The 18,571-nt window shown below is 36.6% G+C and overlaps 2 protein-coding genes across 2 annotated transcripts in view; one reads left to right on the top strand and one right to left on the bottom strand.

Moving 5' to 3' along the window:
- LOC128244012 (PH domain-containing protein DDB_G0275795-like) overlaps nucleotides 1-5,917 on the bottom strand; it is a 23,940-nt gene extending 18,023 nt beyond the window's left edge. The window contains exon 1 of the mRNA XM_052962029.1: nucleotides 5,859-5,917. The gene's annotated coding sequence lies outside the window, so the exon portion shown is untranslated. The remainder of the gene's footprint in view (nucleotides 1-5,858) is intronic.
- On the top strand, nucleotides 3,803-15,950 carry LOC128244011 (uncharacterized). The gene is made up of 4 exons (XM_052962028.1): nucleotides 3,803-4,011; nucleotides 5,071-5,675; nucleotides 5,838-7,832; nucleotides 15,922-15,950. The coding sequence occupies exons 1-4, from the start codon at nucleotides 3,803-3,805 to the stop codon at nucleotides 15,948-15,950; spliced, it is 2,838 nt and encodes a 945-aa protein (XP_052817988.1).
- Nucleotides 15,951-18,571: the final 2,621 nt, after the last annotated feature.

Below are 18,571 nucleotides of genomic sequence, written 5' to 3'. Positions count from 1 at the left end.
GGGAAATCCTCAATACTAGGACAAAGGCTTCCCCTACGTTGACTCGGGAACTCCTTAATCCTAGGACAAAGGCCTCCCCTGTGTAGACGCGGGAACTCCTCAATTCTAGGACAAAGACCCCCACCCTGCGTAAAAGCGGGAACTCCTCATTCCTAGGACAAAGGCTTCCCCTGCGTAAACGCAGGAACTTCTCAATCCTAGGACAAAGCCCCTCCCCTACGTAAACGCAGGCACTTCTCAATCCTAGGACAAAGCCCCCCCCCCCCCGGGTAGACGCGGGAACTCCTCAATCCTAGAACAAAGCCTCCCCCGCCCCTGTGTAGACGCGGGAACTCCTCAATCCTAGGATAAAGGCTTTCGCTGCGTAGACGCGGGAACTTCTCAATCCTTGGACAAAGGCTTCCCCTGCGAAGACGGGGGAACTTCTCAATCCTAGGACAAATGCCTCCCCCCCTGCGTAGACGCGGGAACTCCTCAATCCTAAGACAAAGGCTCCCCTACGTTGACGTCGGAACTCCTCAATTCTAGGAAAAAGGCTTCTCAATCCTAGGACAAAGCCCCCCCCCCTCGCTGCGTAGACGCAGGAACTCCTCAATCCTCGGACAAAGCCCCCCCCCCCGCGTAGACGCGGGAAATCCTCAATACTAAGATAAAGGCTCCCCCTCCGTAAACACGGGACTCCTCAATCCTAGAAAAAAGGCTCCCGATCGTAGACGCGGGAACTCCTGAATCCTAGGACAAAGGCCCCCTGCGTAGACACGGAAACCCCTCAATCCTAGGACAAAGCCCCTCCCCTTCGTAGACGCGGGAACTCCGCAATCTAAGGACAAAGGCTCCCCTACATTGACGCGGGAACTTCTCAATCCTAGGCGGAAGCCCCCCCCCCCCCCCTCTCCACGTCTGCGTAGACGCGGGAACACATCAATCCTAGGACAAAGGCTTTCCCTGCGTAGACGCGGGAACTCCTCAATCCTAAGACAAAGGCTGCCCCAACGTAGACACGGGAACTCCTCAATACTAGGACAAACCCCCCCCCCCCTGCGTAGACGCGGGAACTCCTCAAACCTAGGACAAATGCCTTCCCTGTGTAGACGCGGACTAGGACAAAGGCAACCCTATATTGACGCAGGAACTCCCCAATTCTAGGACAAAGGCCCCCACTACGTAGACGCGGGAACTCCTCAATCCTAGAACAAAGGCTCCCCCTGCGTTGACGCAGGAACTCCTCAAACCTAGGACAAAGGCTTCCCCTGCGTAGACGCGGGAACTCCTCAATCCTAGGACAAAGGCTTACCCTGCGTAGACACGGGAACTCCTCAATCCTAGGACAAAGCCCCCCTCCCTGCGTAGACGCGGGAACTCCTCAATCCTAGGACAAAGGCTTCCACTGCGTAGACACGGGAACTTCTCAATCCTTGGACAAAGGCTTCCCCTGCGTAGACGCGGGAACTTCTCAATCCTAGGACAAAGGCCCCCCTGCGTAGACGCGGGAACTCCTCAATCCTAAGACAAAGGCTCCCCCTTCGTAAACGCGGGTGTACTCATTCCTAGGACAAAGGCTCCCGATCGTAGACGCGGGAACTCCTTAATCCTAGGACAATGGCCCCTCTGCGTAGACACGGGAACTCCTCAATCCCTGGACAAAGCCCCCCCCCCCCCCTTAGTAGACGCGGGAACTCCTTAATCCTAGGACAAAGGCCCCCTCCGTACACGCAGGAACTTCTCAATCCTAGGACAAAGGCTCCCCTCCGTAAACTCGGACACTCTCGAATCCTAGGACTATGCACCCCCCCCCCCTCCGTAGACGCGGGAACTCCTCATTTTTAGGACAAAATCTCCCCCTACGTTGACGCGGGAACTCCTCAATCCTAGGACAAAAGCTCTCCCTACGAACAATCGGAAACTCCTCAATCCTAGGACGAAAGCTCTTCCTACACAGAAGGGGGAACTTCTCATTCCTAGGACAAAAGCTCCCCCTACGTAGACGCGGGACCTCCTCAATTCTAGGACAAAGGCCCCACCTCAGTAGGCGCGGGAACTCCTCAATCCTATGACAAAGGATCTCCCTCCGTAAACGCGGGAACTCTTCAATTCTAGGAGTATGGCCCCCCTCCGTGGACGCGGGAACTCCTCAATCCTAGGACAAAATCTCCCCCTACGTTGACGCGGGAACTCCTCAATCCTAGGATAAAAGCTCCCCCTACGTAGATGCGGGAACTTTTCAATCCTAGGACAAAAGCTCCCCCTACGTAGACGCGGGAACTTCTCAATCCTAGGACAAAGGTTCCCCCACATATTCCAGGTCACAGGCTCCTCCTACGTAGACGAGGGAGATCTCCAATCCTAGGACAGAGTCCCCTCCCCCCGCTATGCAGATGGGGGAAATTCCCTGATAATAACCGTTGCCATGCGTGTAAAAATTGTATTGACAGTTTAGTTAAGTAATTTCTTTAATCAGTCTTTTTGATGGAAAAGTATTTGATAAACTTATTTTACAAAAAATACATATACAATATTTCCTTTCAAGATATCGTGTTATTCCCCTTTGAAGCCTATTCAGTCAACCGTTTTTCTCTTCTTCCGACCCCTTTTTATAGTCTCCTAATCTCTTAGGTATGTACTGTTAAAAAAAATCATTGCACATGTATATATTACTCTATTACATAATCCCTGTTATTATCATATGCCTCACACACACCTCACAATTGCTCGTCAACCATTTCATCCAAAATCGTTTTTACTATAGTGATCTCTTAACGGTACGTTTGAATGGCATTTACCATAAAACTATGCAGAGAATGAACTATTATGGTGTATTATCTTACAAAATTTCACCTAAACTTTCCTTTGATCGACATTATAGTTCGGAACTTAAATTTTAGTGATTTAACATTGTTTATGAATTGTGAAAAAAAAAAATTCCCCAAATATCTCAATCGTATTTCATCATGTATTCTAGACTTTAAAAGCTTGCTATAAATTACCGCAGCTATTTGGCAAAAAGCATAAATAAATCTGGAACTGGTGACCCGCCCGACCCTAAAATTTAAGGGCTGGCCATATTTAAAACTAATGGAATAATTTGCTATGGAAAAATCACAACTACGGGGCACAAAGTGTGACACTTAGAACAAAAAGTGTCACAGGAACCACATATATGAATTGCTTTTGGCCTTACAATTTATTTGTTCAACTCTGCGTGCTTAAACATTGAGATTACAATGTCTTTACTTCATGTTTTTGCACTAAACTAAACAAAAAAGGGTTTGTACAAAATCGAATCCAGAAATTTTGAAACAGGTCTGTTCTCTTTCTGTTTGTGTAATGATACTCTACAATAAGGGCTTTTGAAGTTTGTTTGCATTTTGATTCAGGAGTTTTTGATCACCACCTTTGACCTTAGATAGTGTATTGTTTTTTTTGTTTTTTTGATACCATGGTTTGGCACATTAAGATAAAAAGTAACTATTTATTGTGCTCTTCCTAGGTAGTTTTAAACAAAGACACTACTCCAAAATGACAAAGCCAAACTTCAACTTACATATTTAAATCTTCATCATTAATAATAACATGTTATTACAAACTTTGTATTCATATCTCTCGTTTAAATTTCTGTTTTTGACAAGAAACTGGCAACTTCACCAGGACCGATGTTTGCAGACTACGACCGATATATTTAGATATAGATTTAGGCACAGACACATTGCAACTGATAACAATGTTTGTACAGATTTATTAAAATGCATCGATATAGATAAACACGTAGCTGAAATATTAAAAGTGGTGTCGAGGCTAGACTAAAATGGCGAATGTTAGGGTACAAGATTTACTTAGGAATGAACAGAAAAAGAATTATGTTTCTTGTATGATAGCTCTCCATAAAACCGGAGAAGCCGTGTTGCCTTTTACCGAAGGTAAACTCCAACAAGTTCACCAGCAAATTTGGCAACAACTTGGAAAACAAAACCCTTGTCAACAACTGTGCAGCCGGACTAAACGAGACGTCAACAGGTGAGACCGTCTTTATGTAAATACTACTTCTTAAAACAAAACCAATTGCGTAGGAGCGATATAGATGCATGCAATATTTTTCATATATAACTAACCGTAATAACTTTGCCTATTATAAAACCGTATTACAGAAGAATGTATTCATAGGCGCTGTCATAAACGATTTTCAAACGTGATTATGCAAATATCGGGACACAATAACTATCTAGTAGAAGCATCTAGTGATACCTATACCCACGTCAATCCACACCAACACAAGGAAATATTCCGTCGACATCAATGCAAAATGCCAAGTCTAGGCATTTCGCAAGCTTTGCTCACACAGATACCTATTTTACATTAAATCTCATTGTTTTGGTGGACTTTGGTGTTCATATCCATGGAGGTAATTATATAACATTATATTCATGTACACATTCAACAAAAAGACAAAAATCCATCCGGTTATTCACCCACAGCCAAAGCAATATTGAACAATTGAAATAGACAGTGACTCTGGCACGGTCTTTTCAAACTCCAAAAGCTTAATGACATAAACCCACTCGCGTGATAACTGTTGACGTCACACATAATATGCATTGTTTGCTATTTTGAAGTGGAACTTTCGAATTTAGATTGATAATTGCGACATGATTTGTGTTTTCATTGTAAATACAATAATTATATTAATGTGGGACTATTTTCTTTCATGCGAATGAAAAAGGCCAAATAATACCAAATGAAATTATTCGCTCTTGGACACGGAAATATGTGTTGGAAACTCTGATTTATACCGTAAATGAGTTATGCTATAAATAAAATATCTAATTCGTGTTTAAATTGTATCAAATTCATCAAACTCTATAAAAGTAAAATAGATTTGATACAAAAATAAACATTGGTTGGGGATCCTCCATTTACATTGTTTTGGATCTGCACATTTCTTAATAGAATGCATCGAATGAAATATTACAAATATGTTTATGTTTAATGCGTAGGAAACGCTCAAGTCTACCTCACGTTCCAAATATTGGTTTTAGTTTGTGATATAATTGTTTGTCTATATGTTTGAATTTGCAGATGGTGCATCACCTGTGGTTTGTGGAGACAAGCGTTGATAGGGTTTCATACAAATCCGAGGGAACTGGTATGGCATAAGCTTCAATCATGGGAATGGCCGAAACATCATATGAACCTAGTTGAAGTATTTATGCTGCAAAACTGGGATAAAGCTAACATGAATGCTGGTGATTTATCAGTGGCGTTAACCGTGTGGAATAAGTGTTCAGTCTTTCCAGCCACGATATTGCCTTTGGCTGACGAACTTCGGAAAAGCAGGAACACTGTAGCTCACACAACATCGATAGATGAAAATGACAAACTTACTGTATTTAATGACATTATGAATGTTATACATCACGCGGATGTGGTCAACTACTTACAGAATCCCCTCGAAATACAAAACATAATCACTGACCTTGAAAATGGTGACCTTTTTAAATTTGAAAACGAGTTAAAAGAAATAATGAACAACACAAATGAAATGAAAGAGAGACTACGAACTATTCAATGGATTATTATAGCAGTGTGCATAGTCATTTTGGCAATTGCACTGTTGTATATGCAACCAGGGTTACCGATGAACTTCACTGGATTACACATCAAACCATCCATGGAGAAAACGGGTCAGATTTTGTTTATTACTTTCATTTTATTAACAGACGAATTAATTCCTTAGATAGTGGATAATGCTTAAGTAAAGATGCTATCTTTGGCACATCAGTACGCATTAAAAGTTCATTTTTCAACATTTAACAATAATGATAATGATAAAGTAGTTTTTACAGGTTGTCTTCAGGAGTATTCACCTCTATTTCCAACATCGCCGCTGCTTATCAATTACTTCAAACAGCATGGACCTCTCGTTGGCAGGATATGGATGTTTCAGTTGTTGGATGAACAACTGAAAAACACAACGAGACATGGCATTCTATTCGAAGCTGACATGGGGTATGGGAAATCTGCTATTGCTGCTCACATGACATGTGCCAAAGAAGGTGATCAAGGTATAGAACTGAGAAAAAGGCTGATTGCTTTTCATGTTTGTAAATTTGATGTTAGGAAAACACACGAGGCCGGCGTCTTTATTCAACGACTAGTTTCAATGATCTCAAACAATATTCCAGAATTTAATGAGAATATTAACAAGGAATGTTTGGATTTCTTCATAAACGATACATGCGACCACTACCCGGTTGATTGCATAGATAAATGCATCATTCACCCTTTAGAACGAACGAATATATCCGATGGAAGTGAAGACTACAGGCTTATAATAATCGATGCTTTGGATGAATGCAATGAAACATGTTCGTTTGAAAAAAGTAACCAAATATTCTATCTCATGGAACGCCGTGCAAATAAATTTCCAAGTTGGATCAAGTTCCTTGTAACGAGTAGAAGGCTACCACGTAATGAAAGGCTAAAATATAATTTAAATAGGACTGACTTTCATCACCTTGAAACCCGGAATTTAAATGACATTGATCTATATTTTAACCAGTCTAATAGAGAAAAGAACGTCACAATTTTTCTGATTGCTGTTAATGCAGATTTTACACAGCAGAACCAAATAAACAATTTAAATCGATATTATCAAGACCAGTTTGACAGATGGTATGGTCACGGGTTCGATTTTTCGAAATCCATTTTGGAAGCCTTGGTGACAACCTCTCTTAAAAAAACTCCAGAAAATATACGGAAAGTGATTTCTTTAAATGCTGTCGAGAATGTATCACTTTCCATGTTTGAAAAGGAACTATCCATTATACAACAGTTCACAGACAATATAAATGGCGAAATTGAGTTCAAACATTTTTCGGTGTTCAAGTGGCTGGAAGAAGATTGCCCCGATCTGGGGTATAGACTCTCTCTTTCAAACGGTCATCAGGCCAATGCGCACTATATTCTGCATGAACTGAATACTTCTAATTTTACTTTTGATGTCACCGATTTACTTTTACACATACACTCTGCTAATGAGGGTTCAGGTCTACAAGAACAGTTTATAAACATACCTAAAAAGGTCCTCTTTAGAATGGAGAAGAAATTTTCAGAAGGACCTGTGGTAAGAATAATTAAAAGAGGCAAAATGAAAGAAATACCGGAGATACTGTTCCACCACTTTCCGGGCGGCAATCATTTTAGTGCCGAAAACATTTCAGTGGCGTTTATTGCTGCAGAAAACGGATATACAGACGCTTTAAAGCAGCTGGTAAATAACGGAGCGGATATACACTTTCGCATGCCAATGTTTTCCAATATGTTAACTTTGTATGACGCTGTGGAGATAGCAACTAATTTCAAGCACTGGAATTACGGGTTGCTAGACATAGCAGCCCAAAATGGACATACAGAAACAGTCAAACTAATGTTAAACAATGACTTATTTTCATCCTATAATTTGCATGAAAAGAACGGATTGAACCTGTCACCATGGCATCTTGCTTGCATGTTTAATCGTATCGAAGCGGTTGAAGTGTTTTTACAGTTCAATCGTTCTTTTGTTGACTGGAAATGCCTGTACATTGCAGCTGAAAATGGCAATAACGAACTCGTTAAACTCCTCTTAGAAGCAGGAATTTATGACAAATGTGTGTTATGTACTAATGAATTCTACTGGATTCCAAACGGGACTGCTAGAGTACAAGGGTACATGGTCCCTGAAAACGATTCGATGTACGTTCTTTTCAATGACTGGAGCGAATTGTCATGTGAGTCCGCATTACATGCAGCTATTCGGCAGAACCACCTGAAGGTCGTTAGAGAGTTGATGAAAAACAGTACGCATTCAACGCTTCGTTGTCTGGATCGAGGAGGTCGCCCTCCTTTGATCGCTGCACTTCAAAGTAATCGTACTGAAATTGTTCGACTTTTCCTTGAACTGAACAACGCACACATGATAAAAGTTGAATGCCAGGAAACGCCGGTGTTAAAAGACAATATACAAATACACCATTTAGAATTGGTAAAATTGACCAATATGAAATGCAAAGCCGGACACGGTTTTGAGCATGCCCAATCGCCAATGTCTGTGGCTTTACCAAATATAACTGAACTTACAATTTTCGACTTTAACCGAAGAGACGAAGACGATTGTTTACCTATCCATTATGCAGCCTGTGGAAACAACGTTGAATACCTTCACTTTTTACTGCAACGTCATGAGATGCTGTTTGAATCACTTATTTGCTTTAATAACACAAACGCCTTTCATTCAACGATTCACTGTAGAGCATTTGATACCTTCCATTACTTCATCAATAACTATGGCACGTTGTCAAAGTCAAAGTCAAAGTCCGGATTTGGACACAATTTCCAACAATATGTGTCGTACCTTCTCAAACTCTCAAATAACCAAGAAGAGTTCGCAAAGGACGCAAAAGACAAAACGTGGAGTAAAATGTTCAAAGTTTTTATTGAAAGGTTACATGTTAATGTTTCAATGATGCAAGATGAGAACGGCAACAGTATGCTTCATGATATTTTTAAGAACGGGCATTTCGAATTACTTAGATATCTGGTAGCAAAAAGGCGAAATGCTACTTTAGAGCTACTTCAAAGCTTTTCTTTAATAGGACAGTCACAAATTACATATCTAGCAAAATACATGCCTATTCGCAAGTATGTCCGATCTGAAATTATGTTTGATATTTTTTTGACAAGGCCACATTCAGTTCAGCAAGAACAAGAACAGCTATCGGCGAGTGAATACTGTTTTTCATTAGCGTCTCGCATTTTGAATCGATATGGGGTGTTTAAAATGGAAGACAAGATTGCTATAATGCAAGAATTACTTAAAAGAAAAAGTTATAACTTAGTTGACATTTACCTTAAACATATAATGCCTAGAGATAAGTTATTTAAGGCAAAAGTGTTCGCCACTTTTCTAGACTTTGACAGCACTGGATATATTACTTCACATTACCTTGTAGTTCTGCTTCATGACATCAACACGCAGCAGCCGTCTTCTTTCAAGAGATATGAGATATTAATGTGTTCTACTTGCTACCAACTAATGAATCGTTGCCAAGTCCATAGGTTTACACATAAAATATCTCGATTTCAAGGAAATTTTAATAGCAATGTCAGCTTTGTTTCTGAAACAATTTGTCTTGGTGTATTCAAACTTATGATTTCGTTTACCGATAATGATGTTTTGACATCTTGCCTTAATCAGAAGGGATTGACTGTTTTAGAATTAGCTATAAATAGTAAGTCGACAGCGTTGATGAAGATGCTTATAGACAAAGGTGTTAAAATTAAGGTTTCCCCCGAGGAACTCTTACTCCGCTCATTTAGACAAAACGACCATATTGAGAAATTACCTGTAACCTTATTAAATGCCACATCTGATAACTCTACAGATCTGGTGAACTATCATTTCCTCACATATGAACAAATCATGAAAATATTTAACACAACACAAACAACGGCAAGAAGTATACAAGAAAACGCTCATTTATTGCACCTTGTGATGATGAATAACCTACTATTTCTTCAAAACCCGTTTTTTCTCCCCGAAAGACATGACATGTTTTATGCTAGTTTTATTAGTTTATTTCATCAACAATTATCGAAATCTTTAATATGCACCGAACGTTCTTCGAACTTTTCGTTGATTCACTTACTGTCACTCCATGGTTATACGAACTCGATAGAAACCTGCGTTAAGTACTTTGGAAGGAATATTTTGACTTGTTTAAATATTGACGAATTTACTCCATTATATCTGTCTCAAATTTATGACAGAACAAACAAAACATTTTATACTATTTCAGAAAACAGTCCAAAAAAACAGCTAAAATTTCCTAGAAAAACTGCAGAAAAGCATTTTCTTTATAACTTCGTAACCAAATTCTATTTTTCAAATGGCGAAAACAGTAGACCGCTGTGTTTTTTACGATATTTAAATATACCTTCAATGAGCATACATCAAACGATAAAACTATACATGTGTTTAAAATCAAAAGCCTATTCACTTGTAGAACCTGAGATATTTAGATCATTCCTTAAAAGACTTAAATTTGATATAATTTATCGTTCTTTTAAAGAACTTCGTCAAGCGTTTATAAAGAAAAGAGCTGAGAATAGTTTATTAAACAATAAGTTAATGAAACTCCGGCGTTTCATATGCATTCAGTTCATGGCAGTTGCTAAACTATACTTCAAGCAAAAAAACATAACAGTTGTTACAGATGAAATTTTGGGCTGTAATGGTAAAACAGTTGTATTAACACCTTTTGGAAAGCTTTTCCTAAGAAAGACACTTTCAAAACGGTTCGAACACATGACTTTCTGTACATCTCACCTGGACAAAATTGAAGAAATGTATTGCACTCAATGTTTTGAGGAAATGAGTTTTGTTACTAAACAATTATACAAACAGTTTTTTGGTCCTGCGAAAAACGCTTTTCAGACTATGTTACTAAGTACGATATTATTGCAATCACATAATTTTAAAAGTTCATTTTTAGACCAAAGGTTTAGTAAAATATTCCGTAAGGTAAACGAGTTCAAGTTGTTTTCTGATAATGCAATATATAGATACAAATATATGGATGCAATAACAACCTATCCATTTGTCCAGTCTTCATTTCGACATAATTTAACTGTTCAGTTGGAATACTATAAGAATATAATGCCAAATTACGAATACATAAACTCGTCTATGTTCAGTAAACAAATACGCAATGTTTATAAAAATTTCAACAATAGAAATAACGGCAAAAACTAATTGTTTACTCTTAAAGAAGGTTGGTTATCTTGGAAACTGATTCGAACTTGCTAAGTACATACATTGGTTTTCTTAGAATATTGATATATTATATGCAAACAAATAATTTTAGTTTTATGTTTGTATATTTTTATATGTATAATGTACCATTTTTGAAGTCAAAATTTGTATCCTACTGGGTTTACAATTTTATTGCCAAACTTAGCTGGGACAGTGTTTTATTGGTTGGCTATCGTTATTGTTTGATAACGTTATTTTGTACTTTGTAACTTTAATATCACCGTTTATGAACATAAAAATCGTCATGATCAATATTTTTAAGTTAGTTGGTCTTGGTGGTTTGTTCTGATAAAATATCGTACTTATTTGCTGTAGTTATATATGATTTTTATGTACATACATATAGTTATTGCCTTGTAGAATACACATGTACTGTGAATGTATTTGAATACTACATATTGACCATTTTGCAACATTTTAATATGAACATTATTTATATGTTTTGCCTAAAAGTTAACGCATTTTCGGAATCGCATCAAACGTGTATAAAGGTTGTGTTAATGTTGCAAATCAATGGATATAGAAGACGATTTCCATTTTATTTGAATTGTCCATATTTTGACATTATTCGTAGAAAATATATCAAACGGTGTGATTATATTCGTTGGTGAGTTTCACTATTTGTTTGAGTACAGGCACATTTGTCTTGATATAAATGCATACTCCCCTTCGTATATGTAAACCTTGTCGTACTAATAACGTATATGTAAACATTGTCGTACTAATAACTGTCTTATTTAAATTACTTGCTTTTGTTGTTACAGTTGTTATTTTTGAAAAAACAATATCATGACTCCTGATGATTCAAATATGTATCAAATTTCTTCCATTCTTTTCGTTGAAATATGAAGTTTTATCATTTTAAAATTACAACAGCGAACATATCAATTTGATATTTTTACTGCAAACTAAGGAGCGAAAATATCAACTTTAAGGACAACTTTAAAATGCATTGCAGTAACTTTCCCTTGTTCGAAACTAAACACGTCACTTCAGAATCAGAAAATGTTGCTATTATGTCATTGTTTAAATTGTATTGTAATGAGTGTGTGTCTTGTGTTAATGTTATTAGTTATTGTTTATTAAAACTGATGCTTTAATGGGCTAAATGAAGTGCAATCTGAAAATGTTTCTAAGTTGTAACAATTTTTAATCCAAGAACTTTAGCCATTATTTGAATAGATAGAAATCAGTGTACATATATGATTACGCGATCTGGATATCATTTCGTTATTATACATTTGATATATAAAGGAATATAAATAAATTTTGTTATTAATATCATAATGATGTGATTATTGATGTTTTTCTTTCTGCATGTTTCTATTTATGACGAGAAATAGCATAGTCGAAGAGTAAGACTTCTTCGTCTTCTTCTTCTTCTTCTTCTTCTTCTTCTTCCTTTCTTCTTACAGACAATTTTTGAAGAGGTTTAATTACCATTTATATTCTTATGGCATCTTTACTCATTAGTACATGAGTTAAAAGTTGTACTTGTCAGGTTGCATCAAATGCTTTATATTTTATTATATATATTAATGTTGTTATTAATTAATAGAAACGCTTCCTACCCCTGCATATAAAACTACTTATAACATTAAGAAAAACTATTTCGGTTCAATGGAATTGTTCAACGCTTTGTCAATGAAATGGGTTTTATACAGATTGTACGTTGTACGATTACAAACCTTGCAATATTTTGCTTACCCGTGGAACCCTATCTGAGGTAACATTGTCAACCTTTTACGACTCCTCCGGAAAGAAGAAGTGTCATTCAACTCTGCTTACATTATGTTCATGGTCGTTTTCCTAGTACCACTGGCAGAATATGTCCATTCGTAAAAGCTTTAATAAATATCTGCCACTATCGGTAAGTTGAGTAAGTAGGTAAACATAGTTGCGCTTTAGATCAAAGTTTATCTCCAATATTTGATGACGCAGTGTTTTTTTTTCTCATATTGAGTTACTTTATTTATTAATTATTATAAACGCAAAACTGCAGCTGAAAAATACTTTGGACATACATCTGTAAATTCAAGCATATTTTTGTCTACTTTGAAAAGTCATTAATCTTGGGCAAAATGAGGAGTAAAATACTACTTGTACAGTACTTTGGAGCAAACTCGTTTTCGAACGCCTTATGGCGACTGACCATTATAATATAAGCGACGTGTGCACATTTATAAATGTTATTCAATTTTACCATGCCGGACCCTCTAATGCTCGAGAGAATCCCTTTACGATCGGAAATTAAGATTATAATGACCGTGTGCGCAACTTCCCCAATCCTAGTGGGTTTAAATATGTTTCTTTTTTTACGCTACCGATCATATTTGATCCTAGATGACACGCAAACGCACACATATCTCATAAGCATAAATCGTAGCTAAAAGCTGAAATAGTTTGGATAGTACAGTTTCGTATACAAATGCTTCGTTTCTAACCTGTTTGTCAACACAAAACAGTTTTTAATATAAAATCAACGAAAAGGGTTTGCTATCAAGCGAAATATACCATTCCGTAAAAGTTAGGTAAGATCAGGATTGAGCGTCAGATAATTTGCCGAAATAGCACTAGCGTTATGCAGAATTAAGCAAAATTAAGGTTAGTTTTTCTATCGTTCAGACCCTTTTTTAAATTGTTATCATTCAGTGATGTTGAGACCTTAGGCAGCAATCAGTATTATTGAATCCGTTTCAGTAGACACGCCTCATTGATTCCATTCAGGTACATTGGCCCGTTTATTTTTACAGTCAAATTAAAACAATTGATCTCTAATCTTGGAATTAAGTGAAATCTAAGTTGGCTATTGAATACAGCCCCTTTCATTAAAATTTGTTAATATTAAGGTTGACATTGATCTTCAACGTTCATTGGCTGGAACATACACAATGCACGACATGTAGATACGGTGAACAGTTGAACATGCATTGGCTGAATCGTGCACCATGTACGACATATCAGTGTTTTGAACTGTTGAATGTTCTTTGGCTGGTATACACGCCATGGACGACATCTCTATGCGGTGAATAGTTGAACGCATATTGGCTGGAACATACGCCGTCTCGATGTGGTGTATAGTTTAACGAACATTGGTTTGAACATGCCTCATGCACGACATCTCGATGTGGTGAACTATTAAACGTTAATTGTCTTGAACATGCGCCATGCGTGTGTTGAACAGTTGTGAAGGGTTTTTCAAATCATTTCTATATCCCTCCGTCGGTTTAGGAGTTATAATTAACCGTCTTATGACCTTAATAAAAAATATGCGAAGTTAATCCATGCTCTGAGCATGCCGAGTTGATGAGATGTAAATGTGTGATAGGTTGATTCGAGAATTGATATGCTGAGAAGTTTATATCTGTTTGGCTTTTGATCCTTACCAAGTGTGAGCTTGACCTTGAACTTACGTGGCTGAATCATGCATTCTACAGGGCGGCTCAATGTGGTGAACTGTTGTTTCAAGTTATGTCAAAATCCTTTATCGGTAGAGTAATTGTAAAGAGGCCACAAGAAATGGCCTTCTGACCTTTGAGTCGTTTTATTATGCTTTTTATAATGAAGCTCTATGATCATACAGTTTTAAACCTTTTATTTTATAAGGCACTACTGTGTGTGATGCTCATAGTTTCAAACAATGACTGCATCGTATCTTTGAAAAGTTTTTGCATTAGGTACTCTGAATTGTATTCCTCCGTCTGCAGATAGAGTTGGGATTCCTAATCTTTGAAGTTCTTGGTGTTTGCCTAATTGTTTATTATTATTATTTGTTTTATTATTAAGTTTCCTAAAGTTAATGTTTACTTTGATAAGATTTACCTCTTACGTTTTAACTTTATTCAGGATTGTTGAGATAAGAGTGAGGTTTGTGCACGTAAACTGGTTTAAACCCGCAGTAAAAAAAACGTTCCAAGGCTGTACATAACAATCCTTGATAAACATACCTATTTTTATATAGTAAATGTGCACTGTGTTGTTTGTGGAGCTTTTTGCTGTTGTGTCCTATGTCTTTTGCGTTTACCCTGTGCCAATAAACGGGGTTTATGTTTAGACTTTTGGCTTCTGAGCTTGCTTCTGTAGTCTTTCACATACATATTGAATACTTAAACATATTATATGTTTTATTCAAATCAATATCATTCAACGAATTTTTGACAAACCATCAACGTACATTAAGAAGTTCATATGAAATTTTAATTTTTTGTATTCATTGGACATTCAAGAATAGTAAAATAGCAGATTTAATCACGCTGACATGTCTGAAGTATGTGTGTTAAAGCTCTCCATAATTCAATTAATATATTGTATTTTACAATATAGAAAATTTGCATGGTTTTCAATTCCAAACATAATGACTGTGCAAGTTTTATTGACTATAAGGTTATTTATGTATACTATTGCTGCCATCTTGGACGCCATGTTGGTTAATATAAGATTATGTTATATGCAAGTAGTATTGTATCAATGCATTACACAAGTTAAACAAAACTATCGATTAAATATTACAGTATTTGTAACAAAATCTAACTAATTGTGAGTTTTGTTTGTTTGGGCGGCCATTTTGGACGCTATGAAGGCTGAAATATGGAATGAATATAAATAAATAATTGAATTTATTGGTTTATATTAAAAGAATCGTCACGCTATGTCATGTGCTTTTTTTTGGTTTATATGATTGTGATGTTCATATGCAAGTAATTAAATTTCATATACATATACATGTATGTATGTGTGTATGTATGCATGTATGTATGTATGTATGTATGTATGTGAGTTGGTATATATGCATAGGTATACATGTACCTTGATCACTTTGTTATGTGTGTACCATTGTAAAACGCTGTATACTCATGGGCATATCTGCCTCGATGTATTTGTGAATAATCAAAGCACAAAAACAACTTAAAGTAATTTGTCGATTTAGTAAAATTTGGCGGCCATCTTGGATATAAAAGAAATACCGAAGGTGCCGCGAGGCCTTCAATCGGATTCTAATATGAGAGGATCTTGGTTACCGAAATAACCTTAATCATTTTCTAGATTTGGCTGCTAAATTATATGTATGTTGGCAGACATCATTTCAAGGGAGATCACTGAGTAGGAGATAGTTAAGAAATATGAAACCGTTTTGGCCATGAACAAATCTGCTGCTCACTATTATTACATGTACGATTTTAAAACATTGTATATACAAATACTAATTCTATGTAAATTATTAATTATTTGCTGGAAGCTCGGGAAATGGTGTATACACCTTGCGTTTTGATAGATTGGTGTTTACAAAATACACGATTGTGCAATAATACTGATTTAAAACCTATCGTAAAATATAAAGTGTTGATATGGGCTTGAAGTCAGCACGCAGGGACTTCTTTCTTTCTTTGACGGAGTATTGGGTATCTTTTTTTGGGGGGAGGGGGACCAATGGACCAGAAAATGTGAACCCGAAAAGCTTGTCATAGCTCATATTAGGGGTGTGCAGGTTGGTAAGCGAATTGAACATATTTAAGGTGGGGTCTGACCTTCATTAGCCAATTAAAACCAATACGGATATACCCGAGGTACATATACATTTTTAGATCGTCATTTTCCATAAATATGATTGTTGCTTATGCTTTGAAATTAGTTCAATATTTGAACGGAAAGATTGTTTCACTACTGTGCAAAAGAGAATGAAGCAAACTTGTTTTTATCATTTTGTCATTTAAATTATTATTGCCATTGACAAGTTCACAAAATATCGCTGAACCAAACTATTTATGAAAGAAGTTTAAATGTATTTATATGCATTTTGTGCTACAATGAACTTACTGAAGTCAACACTGGTCTCTTTATTGTGTGTTTGCATGCGGAGCAATGATTAACTTTTACCTTTTGGAAACATTGTGCCAACGTTTTATTTTTATTTTTAAATGGAGTAGTTATTAATGCAAACATCTTGCATTCTTGATTCTTGATTCGATGGCAGCCGCAATTTCGAAGAATATGAACGATCCACATTCATTCTGATTCAAAGTGATTTCAAGTTTTGATAATTTCTTTATGTGTAACATATCCTGGATTTTAAACAAAAAACATAAAAGTCATTTAACGTGAGATAACATTTTTTAACATGAATTACCCTACACCCATTCAGAATTATTGATAAAAACGACATTCCTGAAGGGACAAGGTAAATCCTTTATTTCATGTATGATTCAAAATTTTGGTAATAATTTGGTATAAGAGAAACAAGAAATTTAGTTTTTCTTTTCAGAAAACACCAACATTTTATTGTGCGCTTTCCAGTGATTTTAATTCATATTTCTCTGTTTAAAACAGTGATAATATCAATTTGATATTTTTCACTCTTTGGAAATTTAAACCCGCCCTCATGTCCCTCCATTCCAAATCAAACGTCAGCACGCACACGGCTCGTACACAATTTAAAGGACGTCATTTCCGAAATGACTTTTTGTTCGCATACAATTTGGTACCAAAGTGCTCATTGCAGTGTTAGATCTCAAAGTTCACCTATGTAAACACCAAAAGTAAATATTTCACTCGTGATCATGCCCGGAATTCCATTCCGCCTCCTGGAAAGGGTTTCCGAAAAAGGAATATGGTCTCGAACTAAGAAAAAAATACTAATCATGTATGGCTTTGAATCCACCAATTTCTTTGTAGTCAATTGGGGGATTTTAGTATTCATCCTCATATAGTGAGTCATTATCAAGTGTGTTCAAATTATGTCTCTTGGATGAAAAAAGACCCCGCCGAAGGGGTCCTAGGTGTTCCATATACTCATACAGTAACACTTTTTATAAACGTCTTCTCTGAAACAGCAAGGCCGAGACGTTTTAACAATTGGTATGTAGCCTCATGTAGTGGCCGGTTACCAAGATTGTTGAAAGTATGTCCCTGGGATCAAAGCTGGTCCCAACAAGGAAGTCCCAGATTTTCTAGGTACTTATATAGTAAAAAAATGGAAATTGTCTTCTCTAAAACCGCATGGCCCAGACCTTTGATATTTTGTTTATAGTCTCATTTAGTGGCTTTTTACCAAAATTGTTTGAATAATCCCCATGGAGTCAAAGATGGCCACACCCCGGGGTCTTACATTTTCTATATACTTCTATAGTAAAATTTGATAAATCGTCGTCTCTAAATCCGGATGGCCCAGACTTTTGATATTTTGTTTATAGCCTGATGTAGTGGCCTATTACCAAACTTGTTTAATTAATATCCCTGGAGTCAAATCTGACCATCCCAGGAACTTATATTATTGTAAAATCCTTGAATATTTTCTCAGATAAAGCAATGCTGAGACTTTTGATAAGTAGTATGTAGCCTCATGAAGTGACCTTTTTAATTCAAACGTATACAAAAGGCACTTCGTACAGCTATATGTGGAACACATTTAACATGTATGTAAAATGTATCTTTCATATGATGAAAAAACTCAATTGTTTTGCGATTTTCTGATATAGAAAAGGGGGGAGATAGATTAGGCGAAGAAAAAAATGAAAGAAAATGCCCATAAAAGGATATGAATAAAAAGAAAAAGACAACCAGGCTTTCTAAAATGTATTATACATCTGTTGATTATAATAGAACAGCCCATTTTTTCGAATGGACATTTTGTTTATCTTTCATAATAGCTATTTCACGTTTAATATTGATTCGAATATATAAGTATTTTTCAAAATTGCGGAAGTAAGGAATTGTTTCTCTTCTTTTTTA

This window comes from Mya arenaria, chromosome 8, assembly GCF_026914265.1.
Source record: "Mya arenaria isolate MELC-2E11 chromosome 8, ASM2691426v1".
Lineage (NCBI taxonomy): Eukaryota > Metazoa > Mollusca > Bivalvia > Myida > Myidae > Mya > Mya arenaria.
This window is presented reverse-complemented; position numbering and strand designations above follow the sequence as displayed.

What these genes read in the sequence shown, in the direction of transcription:
- LOC128244011 (XM_052962028.1), top strand. Translation starts at nt 3,803, where the DNA reads ATGGCGAATGTTAGGGTACAAGATTTACTTAGGAATGAACAGAAAAAG. An exon ending in ACTAAACGAGACGTCAACAG is followed by an intron (nt 4,012 to 5,070) that starts GTGAGACCGTCT and finishes TTGAATTTGCAG; the next exon opens with ATGGTGCATCACCTGTGGTT. An exon ending in TAGAGAGTTGATGAAAAACA is followed by an intron (nt 7,833 to 15,921) that starts GTACGCATTCAA and finishes GTATGTTGGCAG; the next exon opens with ACATCATTTCAAGGGAGATC.